Source organism: Schistocerca americana, chromosome 3, assembly GCF_021461395.2.
Source record: "Schistocerca americana isolate TAMUIC-IGC-003095 chromosome 3, iqSchAmer2.1, whole genome shotgun sequence".
NCBI classification, from domain to species: Eukaryota; Metazoa; Arthropoda; class Insecta; order Orthoptera; family Acrididae; genus Schistocerca; species Schistocerca americana.
Genome location: NC_060121.1, coordinates 659,604,912 through 659,630,607, shown reverse-complemented (window position 1 = coordinate 659,630,607; position 25,696 = coordinate 659,604,912). Strand labels below are relative to the sequence as shown.

At 40.9% G+C, this 25,696-nt stretch overlaps 1 protein-coding gene across 2 annotated transcripts in view; it reads left to right on the top strand.

Annotated features, from left to right (window-relative positions):
* The window catches only part of LOC124605776 (putative aminopeptidase W07G4.4), a 99,322-nt gene that overhangs the window by 52,849 nt on the left and 20,777 nt on the right, over positions 1–25,696 (top strand). For both annotated transcript variants that reach the window (XM_047137661.1, XM_047137662.1), the window contains exons 7-10: positions 16,870–17,060; positions 20,511–20,693; positions 23,237–23,332; positions 23,524–23,650. In XM_047137661.1, the coding sequence (XP_046993617.1) occupies positions 16,870–17,060; positions 20,511–20,693; positions 23,237–23,332; positions 23,524–23,650 (597 nt within the window). The remainder of the gene's footprint in view (positions 1–16,869; positions 17,061–20,510; positions 20,694–23,236; positions 23,333–23,523; positions 23,651–25,696) is intronic.

The window sequence follows — 25,696 nt, the reverse complement described above, 5'->3', positions numbered from 1 at the left end:
AGCCACTGTAATCTGCTTTCTTGTTAAATTCTCTTCTGTTTCTAGTGTCTCTCTGTTGTTTTCTTGTCCTCTTTTGTCCCTTTTAGTGTTCGTTGCCTTTTCTTCATTCGTATGGTTTTTCCTTTCTTTCCATTTTGTATGATACGTCTCGTCTGTTTTATTCTCACACTTGAGGCATTGTTTTATTAGGAACAAGGAACCAATAACCTCATAGTTTGATCCCTTCCCCCCTCTTTTAAACCAGCCAACCAAATGGAACTGTAAGTGAAGTTCATCAGTTATTAGCACAAGAGAAAGCTAATGAATTTACTTCAGTAACTTCCTCTTCAAATGGACTTCCACCTTCATCTTTTCTGACATTAACAAATTTTAATTTGTGGAAAGGCTTTGATCATGAAGGGGCAAAAACAACAGAAACTTGGATTCGAAGGCTGTGGCTGTATTCGAAATGGACAAGCATTTTTCCGAGATGTTTCTCCTGAGGGATGGTGATAGTCTGTTATGGTGGGCACAAAGGAAACTTCTTTACTCGTATTTATATTCATTGGCCCTAAATAGGCTATGTGTAACAGTGAGTTCAGCCTTTTGATACAGGATATTTTCGAAAGCAGAACAAACACTGACTGATAAAAGGAGTCGATTGGGGCCATCGGAAGTTTCATAAATTATATTAATCAATGCTAATGTTTAAGTTTCAATACCGTATTTACTCGAATCAAAGCCTCACTTTTTTTCCGGTTTTTGTAATCCAAAAAACCGCATGCGGCTTAGAATCGAGTGCAAAGCAAGCGGAAGTTCTGCAAAATGTTGGTATGTGCCGCCACAGCTAACTTCTGTCGTCGAATATATGTAGCGCTACATAGGCCGGTATTACACTATCAAATTTCTTTGTCAAAGATTTGATCAAAGATGTGATCCAATATTCCGTCCAATATATTTGACAAAGATCTTTGACGTAGCGCTAGAAGGGGTATTACACTGTCATCAAATTTTTCGTCAAAGTTCAAGATGGCTGACAACAACTTGTTATTAACCGCAGCAGTTCTACGTACTCCAATTGCATTGTGTGCACATGCGGAAAAGAAGTGGGCGGAAAAAATGGAACCATACATACGAGGTTGACAGTCTTAAAAGTCCTGGGATTACAACTTGATAATAAATTCAGTTGGGAGGAGCACACCACAGAACTGCAAAAAGGTCTTAACAAATCTATATTTGCAATTCGAGTGTTAGCAGACGTAGGCAACATAAAAATGAAAAAGCTTGCATACTTTCATTCCATAATGACATATGGGATAATATTTTGGGGTAAATCTTGAAGTCAAACAAAAGTTTTCAAGGTCCAAAAGCGTGTAATACATATTATTTGTGGAGTAAATTCACGGACCTCCTGCAGAAACCTCTTCAAAGAACTGGGTATACTAACTACTGCCTCTCAGTATATTTACTTCTTAATGAAATTAGTCGTAAATAATATATCTCTTTTTCCAACAAACAACTCAGTTCATACATACAATACCAGGAACAAAAATGATCTGCACAAGGACTTAAAAGCACTTACTTTAGTTCAAAAAGGGGTCCACTACTCAGGAACACTCATCTTCAATAATTTGCCAGGAAACATAAAAAATTTAGTTAGAAATAAAGATCAGTTTAAAAGGAGCCTGAAAGGCTTACTACTGGCCAACTCCTTCTACTCCATTGCCGAAACTTTTAGTAGAAACAAATGATGTATTTATTCATACTATTAGTATTGTTATTTCAGCTTAAAAAAAATCGACATGTTCCACATCCACGAGGATCTCCTCAGCACGGATCTATGGAACGAAAAACTAATCTAATCTGGGTGAAGCCGTGGGTTTTACGAGGACACGATAAAAGCATTCAACAAAACTTGTTACGTGAGCTTACAGTGGCAGACGTCAAGTCGTACATCAATTACTTAAGAATGGATGAGCATACATTTCTGTATGTGCTCAATGAAGTGTATCCTCATATCACAAAGCACAATATTCACTTAAGAACTGCTACATCTTCAGAAGACAGGCTCACTATAACACTCCGATTCCTTGCTACAGGAGAGGGTTATGTTAGGTTAGGTTAGGTCAGGTCAGGTCAGGTCAGGTTAGGTCTCCAATCTTCTTAATCTATTTTTGTATTCAGGGTGCCTCACGTTGTAAAGCGCCTCAACAGCTTCAGACATCTCTATTAATTTTGTAGTTGTCGGCACACACCAATTGTATTTACCGGCAATGGTTATAAAAACACTACAGACGACAGTACGCTGCAGCGATGCTAGCGCTCCATGTGGTAACATGTCACATTGCAGTGAACAGAAGACAAGCGGTTTCTTTGATCAAATATACAGCGAGGCCCTAGATTTGATCAAATATTGGACGACATTTGACAAAGTCCCTATTACACTATCAAATATCTTTGAGAAAGAAATTTGATAGTGTAATACCAGCCATAGGCATGCTTTGTAGGCATAAAGATAAATACTGGCGCCAAAACCTCTGCGTCAGTAAATAAATAAAAAAAGAAAGGTGGAAGACGAGCTTTTTTCTCCGCCCCGAGTTTCGACCACTGCATTTTCATACATTATTCAACGAAGTAAATACAAATTCCGTATTGTTCATCTTCGAATGTAGCAGAATTTCAATGTAATACGAAAATCCGACTGGCAAGACTGTTCGGGATGTTTGTCAATATGGCCAACTCTACGTTCTGAATTTTTTCCTACCTGTGAGAAGAGGTGGTTGCTAATAGGAACCTGATGAAATGTGAATCACATGCAGTATTCTCTTCACTATAAGAATAATACGAATATAAACATTTTGCCATGTATTCTTTCGTGTTTGCTGCTATCTCATTTAAATCCTGTCTGCCTAATAAACTACGTAACTAGAGTGAGACAACAGCAAACGCGGAAGAATATACGTATCGTTTCACGTTTATATTCGTATTATTCTTATGCCTAATAGTGACACAGTCAGAAATGAAGTACGGCAACTGACTAGATTTTTAAATCTAAGGTGACTGTAATTACTGTGCAGAATTTGATGTACTAAAGAAGCGGCCGCAAAGATTTTCAAACGGAGAAAAATTTTCGACCAACTCTCGTTTAGAACTATGTTCTATCATACGCAGTCTATTATTTGGTTCTTGTTGATCATTATCAAAGAAAGCAGCAGTGTAAGTAACAACAAATAGCAGTCTCTTGCCGTTGTTTCGGTTATGAGACAATTCCTCTCTTTTTTATTATTGTAAGCGGCGGTAGCGCGCACAAAAGCAAGCCATGCCGTGAGCGGCGACAGGCTGTAAACACGAACTATCAGAATGCGACAAACAATGCATGACGCAGTACAGTAATGCATTTTCAGCTTAGAGTGACGTAAACACCTATAACAAAGAAAACGGCACTTATCGGATCAAAGCAAAATAAGTAATCGATTCAAACCAGACGAAGCGCGTGAAAAAGGAAGGGTACCCGTATAAATACGAATGGAGCGCCTGACGCATAGCAATGGCTACCTGGTAAAGCTTAACTGCTAAGCTTACGACTCGAACCATACTACTGTAGCTGCATCGTCATTCATTCGACCTAAATTGTGTCTCATATTACAAGGGACCAACTTTGTTTCGATTTGGAGGTGCGGCCTAAAACTTTTTTCTCACCATGAATTTCGAGTCTCAGATTTCAGGTGCGGCTTAGATTCGAGAATTTTTTTTTCCCTTTATTTCGAGTCTCATTTTTCAGGTGCGGCTTAGATTCGAGTAAATACGGTATATGTGTTCTACAAACTGTTAAAAGAAATAAAATTTTAAAATTTAATGTATCCTTTGGAGGAATTACAGGGCAGTCTGACTACTTTGAGTTCATTCTAATCTCATTTTTGTTTGCTTGAGTCACCAACTTACCTTTTTTTTTTTTCTAAGTAGCTCATGCTTTGAAAATGTCTGAGCCATTTGAGTTTAGAGAATGTAAAATATTTATTCAAATATTACAATTTTTGCATTACCTGTAATACTTTTTTTGATGGAAATTACTGCGTGTCATGAAAGAAAGACATTTATGAATTATAATTTTAAAAAATTTCTTCTACAATTTTTATCCAATACTCTAAAAAACATAGTGCTTGTAGCATACAATACAATTTGTCAAGAGTTTCTGCAGAAAATTTTCCATGGAAGAGGGCAAAGACCCTAAGAGAGACATTTCTGATATAAATTAATTGATCACTTTTGAGATATGAAATGCCACCGGAACTAATAGTTGGACACTATACAAAAAAATCATTATTTCTCTGTATCCACTCAATATTCGTGTTTAATATAAAGGTACAGATAAAAAATCTAATCACCAAGCGGCGCAAGGGGAACACACACACACACACACACACACACACACACACACACACACAACAGGATTTAAATTTTTACAAGCTTTCAGAGCCAGTGGCTCCTTCTTCTGGCAGAGGAGTTGAAGGGGAAGAAGAGGGGCGAAGAAAAAGGACTGGAGAGGTTTAGGGAAAAGGGCTTAGTTCAGAAAAGTCACCCAGAACCCTGGGTCAGGGGAGACTTACCAGACAGGATGAGAAGGAAAGACTGATTTTTGGGGACTGCACCAGACAAGATATGAAATGAGTTAATAAGAGTGAAAGGCTAAGTGCAATGTATGTAACATAGGTGGGAAAGGGACAGCAAAAAATAGAAAATCAGAAAATGAATGATGCAGAAAATGAAGACGGAGTGAAGAAAGGAGTAGTTACTGTGAACAAATGCCGAGATGGAAGGAATTAACATAAATTAAGGCCAGGTGGGTGACGAGAACCAAGGACATGTAGTGCTGGTTCCCACCTACAGAGTTCCGAGAAACTGGTGAATCGGATAAGAATCCAGATGGCATGTGTGGTGAAACAGGCACTGAGATCATGACTGTCATGTTGTACAGCACGCTCTACTACAGGATATTGTATGTTGCCTGTATACATTCATCCTGACCGATTACTGGGTGGTAGTCATGCTGATGTGAAAGGCCGAACAGTGTTTACATAACAGATGATATATGATGTGTCATTTCACAGGTGGCTCTGCCTTTCATAGTATATGTTTTGCCAGTTACAGTGCTGGAACAGGTGGTGGTCAGAGGGTGCATAGGGCATATCTTGCAGCAGGTACAGTCACAGGGGTAGAAGCCATAGGGTAGGGAGATGGGTGCAGAAGGAGCATAGGGTCTGACAAGGATATTGCGCAGATTTGAAGGGTGACAAGAAGCTATTTTAGATGTGATGGGCAAAATGTCGGGCGGGCAGAATGGATCTCATTTCAGGACATGATTTTAGAAAGTCATGGCCTTCTCGAAGTAGCTACAGACTTGGCATTCGAGGCAAATGTATTTGTTCAGACGCAGACTCTTTACAGCAATACACCGCCACTCTCACTTCAGTCTTCACTGGACGTGGTTATCAAAACTGCCTAGTTCAAAAGCAGATTTCCTGGATCATCACATCCAATCCTGATACTGATGATCCCTCCAAAAAACATCATCAGATCACAACACTTGTCACCCATTACTATCCTGGTCTTGAATTTATCAATCAAATACTTCAATAAGGCGATGACTTTCTAAAATCATGCCTTGAAATGAGATCCATTCTGTCTGAGAGTTCGCCCACCACACCTAGAATAGCTTTTCGTCACCCTCCCAATCTCCGCATTATCCTTGTTTGACGCTATGCTGCTCCTGCACCCATCTCCCTACCCTGTGGCTCCTACCCCTGTGACCATGCCTGCTACCAGACATGCCCTATGCACCCTACCACCACCTCCTATTCCAGCCCTGTAACTGGCAAAACATATACTATCAAAGGAAGAGCCATCTGTGAAACGACATGTTGATACCAGCTGTTATGTAAACGCCGTTCGGCCTTTTACACCGGCATGACTACCAGCCAGTTATCAGTCAGGATGAAAGGGCATAGACAGAGGTCGTATACAGGCAACACAATATCCTGTTGTAGAGCATGCTGTACAACATGAGTCAAGACATCGGTGCCTGTTTCATCACATATACCATCTGGATTCTTATCCGAGACACCAGTTTCTCAGAACTTCGCAGTTGGGAACTAGAACTACAACTTGTCCTTGGTTCTTGCCACCCACCTGGCCTTAATTTACGTTAATTCCTGCCATCTCGGCATTTGTTCACAGTAACTACTCCTTTCTTCACTCCATCTTAGTTTCCTACATCTTTCATTTTCTGACTTTTCTATTTTTTGCTGTCTTAGCTTTCCAATCTTATTAACTCATGTGTGATGTTTTAGTAGTAATCTGTGTTTCATATTTCCTTGTCTTCCACTTTTGAACTCTAACCTATCTGGTAAGTCTCCCCTGACCCAGGGTGCTGAACTGCAACCCTTCCCCTAAACCTCTCCAGTCCTTTTCCTTCACCCCTCTTCGATCCCCTTCAACTCTTCTGCCAGAAGAAGGAGCCACTGGCTCTGAAAGCTTGTAAAAATTTAAATCTTTTTGTGTGTTTGTTCCCGTGCCGCCGCTCGATGAGTAATTTTTTATCTATCCATTTTTATTATATTATCAATAATTGATTATTTTTGTTGTAATGTTCATATTTGTTATACATACGTAGATTACTTTGATACTTATAAGATATGCAAGGTCCATGATTATCTTCTTTGAAGTAAACCTTTCTGCCGTATTATTATGATTCTATTGTGACACATTATTGAAGTTAATATCCTAAAGTTATATCATTTTACAATTACATTTGACACATCTTGAAGAAAATGAACCATAAGTTAGGAAATAAATCAGTAAAATATTTAGAAAAGATACTTTTATCAAATGCTAGAAACATTAAACTGATACCAAAAGTGAAAAATCTGAAGTAAGAAACAATTATATATGAGAATACTATTGTTTATAAACAAAATGAATGTCATAAATAGCCTTTAACTAATCCTTCTCAAAACTGATAAAGCAGAAAACAAATTTTAAGGCATAGCAGAATGCACACGGCATTCTGTTAAACAAAAAAATGCTCCAGGAAGCACTATGTTTAGCTATTGCTGATTATGTTAAGAAGACTGTGACAGGGAATCTGATTTCACAACAGCGAGGAAATGCCTCATATGCAACTCCATAACAATACTTCGATCCAAGGTAAAACAGTATTTTCATTATTATGGAAGGCAGACCATCTTACAATCAAATGAAGCCTACGCTCTATAATCTAGTGTCTCGTGTCATATTTTGTAAAGGAATATGATAACTTCTACAGTATTCTTTCTGTTGTACAGGGTGCATACGATAAATCGGCCCCAAGTACTAGACTGCTCATTGTTAATCTGTCGATTGTCATCCATCATTTATAAGCTGTTGTTTGCATTAGTTTATTTGTTATTTCTTTACTACCTAATTATTACATGTTTATCTATGTGTTGTTATATCTGCTCATAGCAGGCAACAAATCATGCGTAATTGACGAGCAGTCTGTACTTGGGTCTGGTTTTTTGTGTGCCACCCTGTATTATTTCACTGCAATTAGCCATATAAAGCTACAGTTGGCTAAATGGGAGGTGCCAAATCAAGGAAATTACTTCTACAGGTGTGTGAGAATTATGTAATGAATAAAAACTCTGTACTCCAGTCTCCAGGGGGGAGGTAAGTGCACCCTCTGGGCGCCCTCCATCCTTTGGTCACCTATGCCACTAATTTCCAATTTTTATTAAGAACTATATACCATGGACAAATGAACAGTGGACAAGCAAAAATGAGTGGTTCCAAAAAAGAACGATCACCAGTGAACTAGTTCCCAAGGATGAATGGGTTTGCCCATCTCTGATTATAGATTACATAAAACAACAGTTGTAGGGGCGACTGAACTACTCTGTGTAGAGGTTCTTTGTAACATGACTTGTACTGCGTTAGAACACTTAATGTGAAATGTATCTGCGAAGTCAGTCCCTCTTCCCGTTTAAACTCTAGATTTTAGTGTTGCTGCTTTGCCATTGTGTGATGTCTGTGAAAATTTATCTGTTTTCATCATCTCTCTATTTTGTATGCCTCAAATGCTCCAGTCCAAATAACATTGCACGCCTCTAGATTGCTGTGTTGAACTGCAGATGCTGCAGAAGAATTTGTGTGCCTGCCCTGTGACTCTCAGCTTCACTTGATCGAAGGAGGGGGGGTATCATGGGAGTCAGGACACCCCCCACCCCCAGTCCCATCTTCTTACTTAAAACCTTTATATTTTTACATTTTCCAAGTTTCTCAGCCCACTTCTGGAGAATAAAGTAGGGTGAATGTCATGAAAATGGCAAGGAATTTTATAAAATGACTATGTGTTTTTGACAAAGGGTAATTTTGCCTGCCCGGTTAGCTGTGCAATATAACACATTGCTTTCCGGGTGGGACCGGCACAAATCCGCCTGGTGGATTAGTGTCAAGGACCGGTGTGCCGGCCAGTCTGTGGATGATTTTTAAGGTGGTTTTCCATCTGTCTCGGCAAATGCAGGCTGGTTCCCCCTATTCTGCCTCAGTTGTACGATGTCGGCGATTGCTGCACAGACACTGTCTCCACGTACGCGTACACCATAATTACTTTACTACGCAAAAATTTGATGTTACACTTTTCTGGTGTGAGACATTCGCGGGGTGAAGGGGGGGGGGGGGGGGGTCGGCGGCACTGGGGTGAGTGGATTGCTGTAGCCTGTTGTGGGGTTGTGAACCACTGAGGGCTATGGCGGAGACAAAGCCTCTTCGTCGTTTCTAGGTCCCCAATTCAATACAGTACAGTACAGTACAATACAATACAATACAATACAATACAATGGTAATTTTCACTTGCTTTCCCAGGTGTAATAGTTTGCAGCCCGAGGGGCTGCAGAAAACATTTTAACTGGGTAATTGCACCAATAAACAGACAGATCATACCTCCCAACAACAAATCAGACACCACTATTCCACAGTTAGAGTGGGGAAACCATATGAAGTCCAGTGAGGATAGATGTTCTGCTAAGAAAAGGAAAACAGTATGACTGATTTTCTGGAATGGAGTTTGTTTCAAACGACACCCTCCTGCCCCATTATTTATTTGCTTACATGGCCTTAGTCTGCAGTCACATGTTCACAATCTAAGTACAAATTGAAATACTGATAATGGTGTGTGCACACTTCAATGTTCTTGTGTGCAATATGACTTCGAAATTGTGAGAGTTTGTTGGTATTGTAGTTCTTAAATCAGTTGCATGACACATCTACTGGTATTTCTTAAATTTTTTAATAAAAACTTTTCAAATGGTGTAATTCTCTTAATTGCAATTTCTTGTAAGTTATACTGAAGCACTGTAGTCAGTTCAATGAAATATATTTTTATTCAGTTTCGAACCCCCACATGATGTACAGCAAAGGGCATTTCCAGAGTTTTGTTTTACCTTTCCTTTGTGCCTATATTTCTCTCAGATTGGGTTCTTTTTCACTTGTCAGACCAAGTTGTTTCAATCTTCTTGGTATTCTGGCAGGACAATTGTCAGGTCATGGATTTTCTGCCTAATACTCTATATATGATCAAAATTATCCGGATACCCTCAAAAACATATGTTTTTCATTTTAGGTGCATTGTGCTCCCACCTACTGTCAGGTACTCCATACCCACGACCTCAGTAGTCATTAGGCATCGTGAGAGAGCAGATTGGGGCACTCCGCAGAACTCACGGACTTCGAACGTGGTCATGTGATTGGATGTCACCTGTCATATGTCTGTACGCAAGATTTCCATACTCCTAAGCATCCCTAGGTCCACTGTTTCACATGTGATAGTGAAGTGGAAAAGTGAAGGGACACGTACAGCACAAAAGCGTACAGGCCGACCTCATCTGTTGACTGACAGAGACCGCCGACAGTTGAAAAGGGTCATAATGTGCAATAGGCAGACGTCTATCCAGACCATCACACAGGAATTCCAAACTGCATCAAGATTCACTGCAAGTACTATGACAGTTAGGTGGGAGGTGAGAAAACTTGGATTTCACGGTCAAGTGGCTGCTCATAACCCACATATCATGCTGATAAATGCCAAATGACGCCTTGCTTGGTGTAAGGAGCATAAACATTGGACAATTGAACAGTGGAAAAACATTGTGCGGTTTGACAAATCACGGTACACAATGTGGCAATACAATGGCAAGGTGTGGGTATGGCGAATGTAGGGTGAATGTCATCTGCCAGCATGTATTGTGCCAACTCTAAAATTTGGAGGCAATGGTATTAAGGTGTGATCATGTTTTTCATTGAGGGGGCTTGCACCCCTTGTGGTTTTGAGTGGCACTGTCACAGCACAGGCCTACATTGATGTTTTAAGCACCTTCTTGCTTCCCACTGTTGAAGAGCAATTCGGGGATGGCAATTGCACGTTTCAACATAATTGAGCACCTGTTCATAATGCACGGCCTGTGGCGGAGAGGTTACACAACAATAACATCCCTGTAATGGACTGGCCTGCACAGTGTCATGACCTGAATCCTATTGAACACCTTTGGGATGTTTTGGAATGCTGACTTCGTGCCAGGTCTAACTGACCGACAGTGATACCGCTCCTCGGTGCAGCACTCTGTGAAGAATGGACTGCCATTTCCCAAGAAACCTTCCCTGTTTGAACATATGTCTGTGAGAATGGTAGCTGTCATCAAAGCTAGGGGTGGGTCAGCACAATATTGAATTCCAGCATTACTGATGGAGGGCACCACGAACTTGTAAGTAATTTTCAGCCAGGTGTCCAGATTCTTTTGATCACATAGTGTAATTCTTCTGTCTGGTATATAAAGTGGCTGTTCTTACTTCCTTCAGATCTCCCTTTACTGCACCAATTCATTTTATTGATTCTATCTTAGCTTTACTGTCACTTTCATAGAATTCTTCAACTTGTCTGATTTCTTGCAGGCTTCGCAGCACGTTCTGATAGTACCATCGATTATCAGTTTGTCCCTATGGTATGAATTCATGATGAACCAATTCTTCAAAGTAAAAGAATATTATTAGCATGGAATTGACATTTGACCTGATCTGATGAGTGTTTCTTAGTCTTGGAGAATCTTTCCTGACCCTTTGTGGATATTTAACCTTGGTCTCAGTATCATAACTGTAGAACCATGTCTCATCACCAGTTATGATTCTCGTAAGGAACATCTCATTCTCATTCGCACTATCAAAAAGCTCCTCACAGATTGTGAGACGAAGGTCTTTCTGGTCTTCACTCATGAGCCGTGAGACGAACTTGGCGGCAAGCCAGTGTATTCCAAGATGCTGCATCAGGATTTCATGACATGATCCAACTGAAATGCTACATTCTTCTGCAATCTCTTGGACAGTCAGTCTTAGATTGGCATGCACAATTTCATTGATGTTCCTGACATGAACATCGTTGGTAGACGTCGGAGGGCGTCCTGAACGAGGGCCGTCTTTGACTTCCGTCTGGCCGTTGTTAAACGAAGTAAACCATTTTAAACACTGAGTTCAGTTTAAGCACCCATCACTGTAGGCTTTCTGCATCATTTAGTGTGCGCCTGTAAAGGAGTTTCTGAGTTTCTCGCAAAATTTAATGCAGACATGTTGCTCCTCTAACTCTGCCAGCTTGAAATTAACAGACTGTGCAACATAACACTCTACTCAATATAGCACTGAACAATAACTAACAGACATACAGCAGTGAAAATTCCAGCAGTTACACATTAAACATAGGTGTGTGTAGGGAAGCCAACTGCATTTTGCTCCAGCACACCATTGGTGCAAAATTACTAATGTTCCATAATTTTTTGAATAGACTTCACATGCTTCAAAAGAGCTGCTTGCGAAAATGTAATTTTTCAGGATCATACTTGGGTTCTATTGCTCAGAGGTAAGGAGTAAGTGTTTTGGATAGCCCATACCCTAGCAACAGTTTATATACCTATCAGGAGAACAGGCATACTTTGAACATTACGCACTTCCTCCAACCCAGGCAAATTGAGCAAATCAATTGGTTCTTTTTCGTTAGGTGTGGTCTATGGTTGTGGACCTTAGGTGGCTTATACAAGCACCATTTGTTCATGGTTGGTTCCTGAGAAAACCTTGAAAAAAGCATGATTTCTGGGTTTTGGGGATGGTCACTTCTATAATGCAACAGAAGATCTGGGATGTAATGTAACAATATTATGAAAAGGAAAATTGCTAATCACCATACAGCTGAGATGCTGAGTCACAGATAGGCACAACAAATAGACCGTCACAATATATGTTTTCAGCCATCAAGGCCTTTGTCAAAAATAGATGATGCTATACACACACACACACACACACACACACACACACACACACACACACACTTGACTGCAGCATCTGGCAGCTGAAGCCACACTGCGAGCAACAGCAGCGGTGCATATGGGAGTGGCAACTGGGGTGGGTGGGAGGGGGCTGTAAGATGGAGGCTGGGGCAGGGAGGGGGAGGGACAGCAGGATAGTGGGTGGGGGACAGTGAAGTGCTTCTGGGAAGCATGCAAGGACAAGGTGGAGATGAGAGGGCAGCTAGGTGTGGTTGGGAGGTTAGACGGTGGGCAGGGGAGAGGTGGTGGTGGTGTGGGGGGCGGGGGTTGTGGAAAAGGACAGAAGTAAAGAGACTGGGTGTGTTGATAGAATAAGGGCTGTGTAGTGCTGGAATGGAAACAGGTAAGGGGCTAGATGGGTGACAAAAATGACTAACGAAGTTGAGGCCAGGAGGGTTATGGGAACGCAGAATATATTGCAGGGAGAGTTCCCACCTGCACAGTTCAGAAAAGCTGGTGTTGGCGGGAAGGATCCATATGGCACAGGCTGTGAAGCACTCATTTAAATGAAGGATGTCATGTTTGGTAGCGTGTTCAGCAACAGGGTGGTCCATTTGTTTCTTCGCCACAGTTTGTCGGTGGCAATTCATACGGACGGACAGCTTGTTGGTTGTCATGCCCATATAGAATGCAGCAAAGTGGTTGCAGCTTAACTTGTAGATTATGTGACTGGTTTCACAGGTAGCCCTGCCTATGATGGGATAGGTGATGTTTCTGACCAGACCGAAGTAGGTGGTGGTGGGAGAATGTATGGGACAGGTCTTGCATCTAGGTCTACTACAGGGATAGGAGCCTTGAGGTAAGTAGTTGGGAGAAAGGGTTGTGTAGGGATGGATGAGTATATTGTGTAGTTTTGCTGGACAGCGGAACATGACTGAGGTGTAGGGGTGGGAAGGATACTGGGCAGGACACTTCTCATTTCAGGGCATGACAGGAGGTAGTCGAAACCCTGGCGGAGAATGTAATTCATGCTCCTTTCCTGGGTGGTACTGAGTTAAGAGGTGAATACTCCTCTGTGGGTGGACAGTGAGACTTTGGGAGGTGGTTGATGACTTGAAAGATAAAGCATGGGAGATTTGTTTTTGTACAAGGTTTGGGAGGATAAATACGGTCTGGAAAGGCCTCACTGAGGCTCTCGGTATATTTCTAGAGGGACCGCTCATCACTGCAGGGGGACCGATGACCGTAGCAGTCTGGTCCCTTTAATCCCACAAACCAACCAACCAACCATCACTGCAGGTGTGACGACCATGGCTGGCTAGGCTGTATGGAAGGTACATCTTGGTATGGGACGGGTGGCAACTTTCGAAGTGGAGGTATTGCTGGTGGTTAGTAGGTTTGATATGAACAGAGGTACTGATCTTTGAGGTGGAGCTCAGCATCTAGGAAGGTGGTTTGTTGCATTGAGTTGGACCAAGTGAAGCAAATGGGGGGGAGCAGCTGTTGAGGATCTGTAGGAATGTGGGTAGGATGTCCTCACCCTGATGCAGATAGCAAAGATGTCATCAGTGAATCTGAACCTGGTAAGGGGTGTAGTATTCTGGGTGTTTAGGAAGGATTCCTCTAGATGGCCCATGAATAAGTTGGCACAGGACGGTGCCATGTGGGTGCCCACAGCCTCCTCCTTACCCCCACCCAATTGCCTCTCCCATCATTCACTGCTGCTGCTCGCAGTGTGGCTTCAGCTGCCAGAGGGTGCAGTCACGTGTGTGTGAGTTGCTTTTTCGTGTGTGTGTGTGTGTGTGTGTGTGTGTGTGTGTGTGTGTGTGTGTGTGTGTGTCTGTCGCCTTGATGGCCAAAAGCTATATGTTCTTAAGATGATATTCTCAAGGAACTTTGAAACTTTTTCGTTATCTTTATTCGTTATTGAGATCCAAAGGTTCAAAGTTATTGTACTTATGCACATAAAATAAGCACGTAATATCCAATCTGAGGCATAAATGTAATTTTAATTGACATAGTCAACACGTATTAAGGATTGTAGGATTACTGCAAGGGTTCTGATGTCACAAAACTATGTTTTTAATCAGCATTTTTTTCGCCAGTAGAACTTTGATGCTCTGTCTGTGTACAATGAGCTCTTCACACCTACACAGATATGCCCAAAGTTGCAATGCAGTAAGAAAAGATTGGCTAAAAAGGGTCTTAAAATACATGAAAAGAACTGAAAATGACTGCCAAAAATTATGTGAACTGGAAAGACTGCAAATTCAGTAAACCATTTCTAACCACATTTTTACTCTTTTAAGACACACATCATGAGTCAGGGGGATTGCAATTGATGAGCACAATATCCAATAAAAATGTGAAGCAAATGATTTAGTGTTAACCATATATTATGTGTACTTAATTTGTTCTTTATATGTGACAAAGTATACAAATGTGTTGAAATAGATAAATAAACTGTTAAAACTTTACTGACCCATGAAATGGCATTTATAAATGCAGCACACAGTGCTGTAACAGGGAGAAGAAGCAAACCAGCAGAAAAATTCCTCTGCCAGAGCATAAAAAAAGGCAAATGTGTCCCTCTCTAAAAAGACTCTGACAGAAAAGTGGGGGGAAAAACTGTCTCAATCCTAATTTTGGTTTCCTTAACAAAAATTTTGGTATGCTAGCATATTTCAGCTTTCTTCTGCTGGAAAAGAATGCTGGCAACAGAGGGGGACAGTGATTGTCTGAGAGAAAGTGGCAGTGAAGGAGGGGGGGGGGGAGAGAGAGAGAGAGAGAGAGAGAGAGAGAGAGAGAGAGAGAGAGAGAGAGAGAGAGGATGCAGATAGCAATGTCAGCAAAAGAGGAAGGCAACAGTGAAGTTGAAAACTATGTGAATGGAGACCATACATAAGGTTGGGGGGTCTGTCCCCTCCCAGACCACCAAACATTAACATGTAGGTATAGTGCAAGCCCATTTTGGGCAGAAACTTTAAGCAAGTGAGTGTAGGGGAAAAATTGTGTTGGGCTCCTCAGACATTTTGAACTGCCAGCTTATGTTGGAGATAGTGACAGTAGGAAAGAAAGACAAAAGGAGACAGTGTAAGGGAGAGAGGTGACAGTGGCAGTAGATTATAATGTAAATCAACGGGAGAAAAGGGAGACATTGAGGGGAGAGAGACACATGCAATGACAGTGAGAAGAGGGAACAAGTATGAAGAGAGACTAAACAACTAAACTCCTCTCGAACGTGCCATGAACGCCCACCGGTACCGACAGGCTGCCGTGTCATCCTCAGCCCATAGGTGTCACTGGATGCAGATGTGGAGGGGCTCTCCTGGCCATATGTCAGTTTCTGAGACTGGAGCCACTACTTCTCAATCAAGTAGCTCCTCAGTTTGCCTCACAATGCCTGAGTGCATCCCGCTTGCTAACAGCATTCAGCAGACCGGACAGTCACCCATCCACGTGCAAAAATTTTTAGTGAGGAAGGCAGAATGTGGATTGAAGCAACTGGTTCCCCACTTTTCTGTCTCTTTTAACCCTCGAGTGGCTGCATCAATTTTTAGAACACGGGCAGGCACGCGGCGTACTTTGAACACGTATAAAGAACAGCTGTCTTTACGTAACCAAGGTAAACGTGTAGGAGCAAAAGCATAGTGTAATGTTAGTTTAATTAAACAGCGGTAAAATAAAATTACATTGTATCACCCAAATCACTGTTTAATTCAACAATAACAACATTAAACTTTGTTGTATCATTCTGTTACCAAGTACGGACGTTACCCTTCAGTAATGACCCATCAGAGCGTTAAGTAGTGCAGTTGCATCAGATCTCAGCAAAACACTTATTTGATTACTAATTATCTGGTAGACATCTGCCTCATTGTGGGATTGTACTGTTAGCTTGTAATCTGGGTCTTTTCTTGTACGAATTGTAAATTTTTTCTCACCTAGCTCACTGTTTATCTTATATTGTTGCTTAAGGAATAGGTATGAGCTTGCAATTGTAAAACAACAGTGGAATGGTACAAGAGAATATTATTTGTGGTTGGCACACTTTATACGTAGGCGTATCCGCTTTAGGGTTAAAGAGGAACATGCTAACCTTTTCTGTGCTCTTAAAGGAGCATTTTCCCCTGGTTGGTTTTTCTGCTTGTAAATTTGTCAGCAGTACTTGCAATTACTAAAATGCAGCTTCCTGTAATTTTACAGATTTTCTAAGTTAATATTCCTTTTGATATTGTTAATTTAAAATGATTGTGAGCTTTCGTAATTTTGTTTGGTCATTAAGTGGACTGCCGCTCTTCCCAAAAAGACCGCATGTGCTGTGTCGACTTTTGTCTCAACAAATTCGCTCTTATTGGTACAGTTTCATTTGAGTTACATGTTTTTGGGTGTTTTGGGGGTTAATAATATGCTCAATCAGGAAACATACTTTTAAAATTGTGGTAGCTGTTTAACAATTAACTGTCCTCCTCCTACTGGGAGAATACTTTATGGTGCTATAAACAACATGATCTAATAAATATATTAACTCATAATGTTTCTGTCTTTACAGTAATAGAGAGACACAAGGGCCGTATTATTTACTTGACATATGACTCAGGGGATACTATTAGTCAAACCCTGCTGTTGGTGGGTAAAGGAATAACCTATGACACAGGTGGTGCTGATATTAAAGCTGGAGGAATTATGGCAGGAATGTCTAGAGATAAGTGTGGAGCAGCTGCTGTTGCTGGATTTATGCAGGTGAGTATGCGAAGCATCAAATTAAAGGGAAACAAAAACAAGGAAAAGCGCAAGTAAATAGTGATAACAGTGTCTGAATTTCAACAAAAGCATGGGTGTTCAAAGAAGCAAATTTCTGCCTTAGATGTTGCTTGTGACACCAGTTTTACTTTTTGCTCTTTTTTGCAGGGTTTTGATATAATTGATGAAAAATAGAAATAAACCTTTATTTTTAAAATGTGTTTATTTCTTTGAGATTTTGTTGGTAGTTACACAGATGCAAACAAACAATATAGTTGTTATGCAGAGCGAGCAGAAAATTAAAATGACCAACAGCAGGTTTTCCATGACTTGCTTAAGAAAACTGTCAGAATAGTTCCTTTTAAAAGGACATAGCCAAATTCCTGCACCCATCCTTGTCTAGTCACAGCTGGATCTTGGTCACTAATGACCTCACCATTGATCTACCTTTGTTGTTGTGAAAACATGGTGCTCAAAATTAGAAAATTAGTTTTACTTATTACCTCGATCCATGTTCTGTAGTTTCAGAGGAATTTGCATCTTGACATGTGTAGAAATGCATGTGTTGTGTTCTCAAAATTACATGTGCAGTGTACAACTGTTTACAAAGCAATGCACAAAATGAAAAGTAGTTGTTATACTAACCAATTCTTACATAATACTCAGACCGTTGAAAGCATCAAGTAAAGTTTGCAATTTGCTATACTCATTAAACTTAGGAGAAATGTAAATATTTATAATAGCACCACTAGTCACATACAAGTTCATTTTCTGTGACTGTATTGGGCCTAATAGTTTAATCGTGTCCAGCCCAAAACCGCTTGTGAGCCATCTCATAACAAAACAGTCAAAATCTCAAAAAAATTAAAATAAGTCTTAATAATCAAGATCTAGATGAGGTGGCGTGCTGAGCAGCAGAGTGGTCCACTTGTTTCTTGACCACAGTTTGTCAGTGGCCATTCATGCAGACAGCTTGTTGGTTGGTTATCATGCCTACATAGAATGCAGCACAGTGGTTGCAGTTCAGCTTGTAGATCACACCACTGGTTTCGCAGGTAGCTGTGCCTTTGTTGGGATATGTGATGTTTATTGCCGGACTGGGGTAGGTGGTGGTGGTGGTGGTGGTGGTGGTGGTGGTGGTGGTGGTTGTGGAAGGATGTATGGGACAGGTCTTGCATCTAGTTGGTATTCTGCCATCCACCGAACCTACACAATATATTTTAACCATTTCCTCCACTGTCTCACCACAGTTCCTGCCCATTTACCACACAGTGCCCTGCTTGACACTATTGACGCCACCTCCCTTTACACTAACATTCCTAATTACCATGGCCTTAACCGCGATTGAACAGTACCTAGCCCGACAGATTCCAAACCAGCAACCTCCTTCCTGGTCACCATGACCAACTAAATCCACACCCACACTTCCTTTTTTTTTTGCATACAAACAAATCTGTGGTACGGCTATGGGCACACACATGGCACCATCCTATGCCAACCTATTCATGGGCCATCTAGAGGAATCGAGGAATCCTTCCTAAACACCTAGAGTCCTAAACCCCTCACCTGGTTTAGTTTCATTGATGACATCTTTGCAATCTGGACTGGTTGAGATCTGTTGAGGACATATTTGCAATCTGTATCAAGGGTGAGGACACCCTATCCATATTCCTCCAGAACCTCAACAGCTTCAATCCTATTGGCTTTACCTGGTCCTACTCAACCCAACAAGCCACCTCAAAGATGGCTACATTGGTACCTCTGTCCATATCAAACCTACCATCCACCAGCAATACCTCCATTTCGACAGCCGCCACCCATTCCACACCAAGAAGTCTCTATCATCCAGCCTAACCACCCATGGTTGTTGCATTTACAGTGATGAGTGGTCCCTCTCGAAACATACCGAGGGTCTCAGCGAGGTCTTTGCAGACCGTAAATCTCCTCCCAAAACTTGTACAAAAACAAAATCTCCTGAGCCTTATCTTTCCAGTCACCCACCACCTCCCAAAGTCTAACTGTCCAGCCATAGAGGAGCATTCCCCTCATAACTCAGTACTACCCAGGACTGGAGCAACTGATACTAATTTTCCATCAGGGTTTCGACTAACTCTCATGGTGCCCTGAAATGAGAAATGTCCTGCCCCCTATTCTTCCCACCCCTCCCACCATGATATTGCACTGTCCACCAAACCTACACAATATACTTGTCCATCCCTACAAATCCTGACCCCGTACCTCTTGGCTCATATCGCTGTACTGCACCTAGGTGCAAGGCGTGTCCCATACATCCTCCCACCACTACCTACTCTGATCCAGTCAGAAACATCACCTATCCCAACAAAGGCATGACTACCTGTGAAACCAGTCATATAATCTACAAGCTACGCTGCAACCACTGTGCTGCATTCTATGTGGGTATGACAACCAACAAGCTGTCTGTCTGCATGAATGGCCACTGACAAACTTTGGCCATGAAACTAGTGGGCCACCCTGTTGCTGAGCATGCTGCCCAACATGACATTTTTCATTTCAATGACTGCTTCTCAGCCTGTGCCCTGTGGATCCTTCCCACCAAAACCAGATTTTCTGAATTACGCAGGTGGGAACTCTCCCTACAGTACATCCTACATTCCCGTAATCCTCCTGGCCTTAACTTTCGCTAGTCACTGTCCTCACCCATCAGTCCCTTCCCTGGCCCCATTGCACCACTACACAGCCCTCTATTCCGCCAACACACTTTTTACTTTTCTCCTTTTCCACTACCCTGCCCCTCAGCTCTCTCCCCAACCTCCGTCAGCTCCGGACTGCACCTAGCTGCCCTACCCTCTCCCCACCTTGTCCCTGTGAGCTTCCCAGCAGCTCGTCACTGTTCCCCACCCCTACCCTACTACCCCTCCTCCTCCTCTTTGCCCCAGCCTCCTCCTTACTCCCACCCAGTTGCCTCTTTCCTCATGCACTGCTGCTGTTCATAGTGTGTGTGTGTGTGTGTGTGTGTGTGTGTGTGTGTGTGTGTGTGTGTGTGTGTGTCGTCTATTTTTGACAAAGGCCTTGTTGACCGAAAGCTAGCTTTGTGACAGCCTTTTTGTAGTATCTATCTGCGACTCAGCATCTCTGTTACGTGGTCAGAAGCAACTATCCTCTTCATAATATTGTTACATTCCTGCATATGTATTTTAGTTGGGAATAGCCACCAAATTAAGTTCTGATTAAATTTATTGGCAACCACTTGATTCAGTTTGAGAATAATAGTAACATTTACAAATGTTGTGAAAAGCCATACTCATATTATGATCCTAGTTTTATTTTTATTTTCCATTTTTGTGACAGCTAACTTGAATGTGTTTTGAAATTCAGATGTGAAAAAATACTGAAATGTAATACCTTGGTGGAATAAATCATAATTGTTGAACTTATTTTAAAATATTCATTTATTCTTCTTAATTTTAGGTTGCAGCACTGTTGAAACCTAAATCTACAAAGATTGTTGGAGCACTCTGCCTTGCACGAAATAGTGTTGGTGAGAACTGTTACGTAGCTGATGAGGTTATAACATCCCGGAGCAAAGTTCGCTTACGTGTCGGGAATACTGATGCTGAGGGACGTATGGTGATGGCAGATGTTTTATGTAAGGTAAGTTTGTCGTGGTTAATAAATGTTGCAGGGGCAACAGTGTGGATGATTGACTGACCTGGCCTTGCAACATTAACCAAAATGGCCTTGCTGTGCTGGTACTGCAAACAGCTGAAAGCAAGGGGAAACTACAGCCATAATTTTTCCTGAGGGCATGCAGCTTTACTGTGTGGTTAAATGATGATGGTGTCCTCTTGGGTAAAATATTCCGGAGGTAAAATAGTCTCCCATTCTGATCTCCGGGTGGGGACTACTCAGGAGGATGTCGTTATCAGGAGAAAGAAAGCTGGCGTTTTAAGGATCGGAGTGTGGAATGTCAGATCCCTTAATCGAGCAGGTAGGTTAGGAAATTTAAAAAGGGAAATGGATACATTAAAGTTAGATATAGTGGGAATTAGTGAAGTTCAGTGGCAGGAGGAACAAGACTTTTGGTCAGGTGAATACAGGGTTATAAATACAAAATCAAATAGGGATAATGCAGGAGTAGGTTTAATAATGAATAAAAAATAGGAGCATGGGTCAGCTATTATGAACAGCGTGGTGAATGCATTATTGTAACAAAGATAGACACGAAGTCCACACCTACCACAGTAGTACAAGTTTATATGCCAACTAGCTCCGCAGATGATGAAGAGATGGAAGAAATGTATGATGAAATAAAAGAAATTATTCAGATAGTGAAGGGAAACAAAAATTTAATAGTCATGGGGGACTGGAATTTGATAGTAGGAAAAGGAAGAGAGGAAGAGAAGGAAACGTAGTAGGTGAATATGGAATGGAGATAAGGAATGAAAGAGGAAGCTGCTGGTAGAATTTTGCACAGAGCATAACTTGATCATAGCTAACACTTGGTTTAAGAATCATGAAAGAAGGTTGTATGCATGGAAGAGGCCTGGAGACACTGGAAGGTTTCAGATAGATTATATAATGGTAAGTAAGACAGAGATGTAGGAACCAGGTTTTATATTGTAAGACATTTGCAGGAGCAGATGTGGAGTCTGACCACAATCTATTGGTTATGAACTGTAGAGTAAAACTGAAGAAACTGCAAAGAGGTGGGAATTTAAGAAGATGGGACCTGGATAAACTGAAAGAACCCAAGGTTGTAGAGAGTTTCAGAGAGAGCATTAGGGAACGATTGACAGGAACAGGGCAAAGAAATATGGTAGAAGAAGATTGGGTAGCTTTGAGAGACGAAATAGTAAAGGCAGTGGAGGATCAAGTAAGTAAAAAGCAGGGGGCTAGTCGAAATCCTTGGGTAATGGAAGTGATATTGAATTTAATTGATGAAAGGAAAAAATACAAAAATGCAGTAAATGAGGCAGGCAAAAAGAAATACAAACGTCTCAAAAATGAGATCGACAGGAAGTGCAAAATGGCTAAGCAGGGGTGGCTACATGACAAATGTAAGGATGTAGAGGCTTATCTCACTAGGGGTAAGATAGATACTGCCTACAGGAAAATCAAAGAGACCTTTGGAGAAAAGAGAACCACTTGTATGAATATCAAGAGCTCAGATGGAAACCCAGTTCTAAGCAAAGAAGGGAAAGCAGAAAGGTGGAAGGAGTATATAGAGGGTCTATACAAGAGTGATGTACTTTAGGGCAATGTGATTGAAATGGAGAGGACATAAGTGAAAATGAAATGGGAGATGTGATACTGCGAGAAGAATTTGACAGAGCACTGAAAGACCTAAGTTGAAACAAGGCCCTGGGGGTAGAAAACATTCTGTTAGAACTACTGTTAACATTGAGTATAGATTGAAGTGTCAGGAAGTCTTTCCTAAAAGTATTTGTATGGAGTGTAGCCATGTATGGAAGTGAAACATGGACGATAAATAGTTTGGACAAGAAGAGATTAGAAGCTTTAGAAATGTGGTGCAACAGAAGAATGCTGAAGATTAGATGGGTAGATCATGTAACTAATGAGGAGGTACTGAATAGAATCGGGGAGAAGAGGAATTTATGGCACAACTTGACTAGAAGAAGGGATCGGTTAGTAGGACATGTTCTGCGGCATTAAGGGATCGCCAATTTGGTAATGGATAGAAGCACGGAGGATGAAAATCGTAGGAGGAGACCAAGAGATCAATACACTATGCAGATTCAGAAGGGTGTAGTTTGCAGTAGATACTGGGAGATGATGAAGCTTGCACAGAATAGAGTAGCATGGAGAGCTGCATCAAATCACTCTGGACTGAATACCACAACAACAGTAAATGTTATATTAGTTAATCATATATTAGAAAGAAAAGTTACCTCTCATATCAAAGCTGAACTTAAGGTAACAGAAAAGTACAGAAAGTAAAGCTGTGGGACTTGTTTATTGGTCACAACTGTGCAACTGTGAAATTAAGTTTGTAGATGAGAATGGAATATCAAGAACAGAAGAAATTGGAATCTTCAATTCTGTTTTTCTACATCTAGTTCACTTTTAAGTTGAACAGTATTGTTACAAGCATAATTTTTTTTTTTTTTTGGTAGTATGATATTGCTGCATGTTAAAAGGATAAAATGTCACATATTCCTGCATTACTTTTACAGATGAGAGAAATAGCTATGAATGAAGTGAATCCACATCTTTTCACAATAGCAACTCTTACTGGACATGCTGTTCTGACATATGGAGAAAATTACACGGTATGTGTTATCATTTAAATGAATTGTATTTACTGACTAAACAAATCTTAGTGCTGGTAAGATATGCAGATTTCTTGTGGCTCTTATTCCTGTCCCCCTCTTCCTCTCCATCCTCATTTTTTTGTCTGTTCTTGCCTTCCTCTCACTATGCACTAGGTGGCAGCTATGAGTTTGCCTCACATTATTTCTAGGTTCTGGTGGATAATGGACCTGCCAGGGAAGAACAGTCAGCACAGAAACTGCAAGCTGTATCGGAATCTGTTGGTGATATGATTGAAATTAGCACTGTTCGACGGGAGGACTTTGAATTCATCAAAGGTATGGCACTGACTCATCAAGCATTGTTTCTAAAGTGACAAGTAAAGAGCAGTTGTTTTTGTTGCTACTTACTAGGGTCGTTTCTGTGGTTACAGTTCCAGTGGACTCTCTCACTGCTTCTCTTCTTTGTTCACTCTGTTTTGTTAGTTGTTAGCTTCCTGGTTTAACACTTCTCTCTACTTATTGTATGTATCGAAGAATTTGAAATTAGACTCTTCGGTTTTCATTCTGTGGGTTGCCCATTTGTACTGTGGCATATAATGTCCACAAATTATGCAGTGAAGCACACAAATAAGAAAATACTTTCATTTTTATGCAATTGGTAGCAAGCTGTAACAAACTGAAATCTGTGGAATATGGTGAAATGCCATGGATATGTCTTTAGAATACATGTATTCTCCAATAATATTTGTTTCTTTCTTGTCTGTTTTTTGGATCTGTATGAAGGAATAGACACCATTTTGATCCAGCATCCACTATGAATTATGAGACAAAGGAATTACAGAATTGGCTGTGAGTGGGCATTGGTTGAAATCAATGGAGAAAACTGAAAATTTGTGCTGGACCAGGATTTGAACCAGAGTCTCCTGCTTACTAGGCAGACGCTCTGACCACTAAGCCATCTGGGCATAATGGTCATCACAACTGCACGCCTCCTGTCAGACCTGATTTCTCAACTGCTAATCACTACAGTGTAGTAGTTTGTGGATAACTTGAGAATTTTAGTCTGGTGGTAGATGTGCTAGGGTAGTCCATGCAGTTGTGATGACCATTGTGTCTGGATGGCTTAGTGGTCAGTGTGTCTGCTTAGTAAACAGGAGACCTGGGTTCGAATTCTGGTCCAGCACAAATTTTCAACTTTCCCCATTGATTTAAATCAATGCCCACTCACAGCCCATGTTTATAATTCATTTGTATCTTACTTTCTATTTTGCTTACAAAAGGCCTCAAGAGAATTCTCTGGAGACAATGCTGTGGGCTATGTTCAGTTGCATCATGACAATGGTATTCGTACTGTCAAATGCAAGATATGCCCTGAACATGAAGTGGGTGCAGTTTGTATTGTACTATTTTGGTTGTGAATGAAAACATAGGCAAAATAGTAAGTTGCCAGTACCATGATTGTACAGCTTCAGCTGTTAGTTGTAAGCATGTAGTGGCCTTTCTTGTGTGGGCAGATCGATGAAGTGAAAAACCTTTGTGTACTTCAGTGGAATGCTCCTCGCAAAAGCCAACATTCTCCAGAGTACAGAATTCACTAAAATATAGTTCTGTGAGGCAGCTATCAAGGAAAGAAACTCCACATTGTAGTAGAAACATTGAAGTTCTTTTAGCTTTTCTTCAGGAAGCAAGAAAGATGAAAAATTGAAAACTGCAAACTTTTAAAATATCAGAGTGTGTACAGGTACGGTGATGCAAGGCAGTTTTCCCCACATCATTTCTTTGTTCAAGAGCATAAGGTATTTAAAAAAGATGTAAATATATTTCTGCAGTGTGTGAGGGAAAATATGATTAATGAAACCAAAGAATTAATAGAAAAATCATAAGGAAACAGAATAAAAGTAGCATATGGGAAGAGTTTTTATATGGACATATAAAAGCATCCAAGGTTTTTTTTGCAGTAAGTCACTACCAAAGTGTGTTTATGGATCATTAGTAACTACAATCACTGGCACTGTACACCAAAGAACTCTGCTTTAAGAAGGAGCAGGATTTTAGAAAATGCTGTACATAAAACTCTGGGGAAGAAATTGGAATAATTTTTTTTTGCGTTTGGTATAAGCTGCTCTAGAAGTACTACAGCCACTGAGTCTTTTTCTGGGATCTTGTTTTGATAACCTGACATTTCAGTTAAAAATGGCACTTGGTCACATGAACTGGGTATCCATTCTGGTAGCAAATCCTGTACTGGTGTTATTTAAATTGAATTCATAAGTGGCTCTTGATTACTTAATAACTGACAAAAGTTTATAATATTCTAAATTCGGTATTTATTTACTTTGTCAAAATAACACTTTTAAACATTCTATACAGTGATGTTTATTA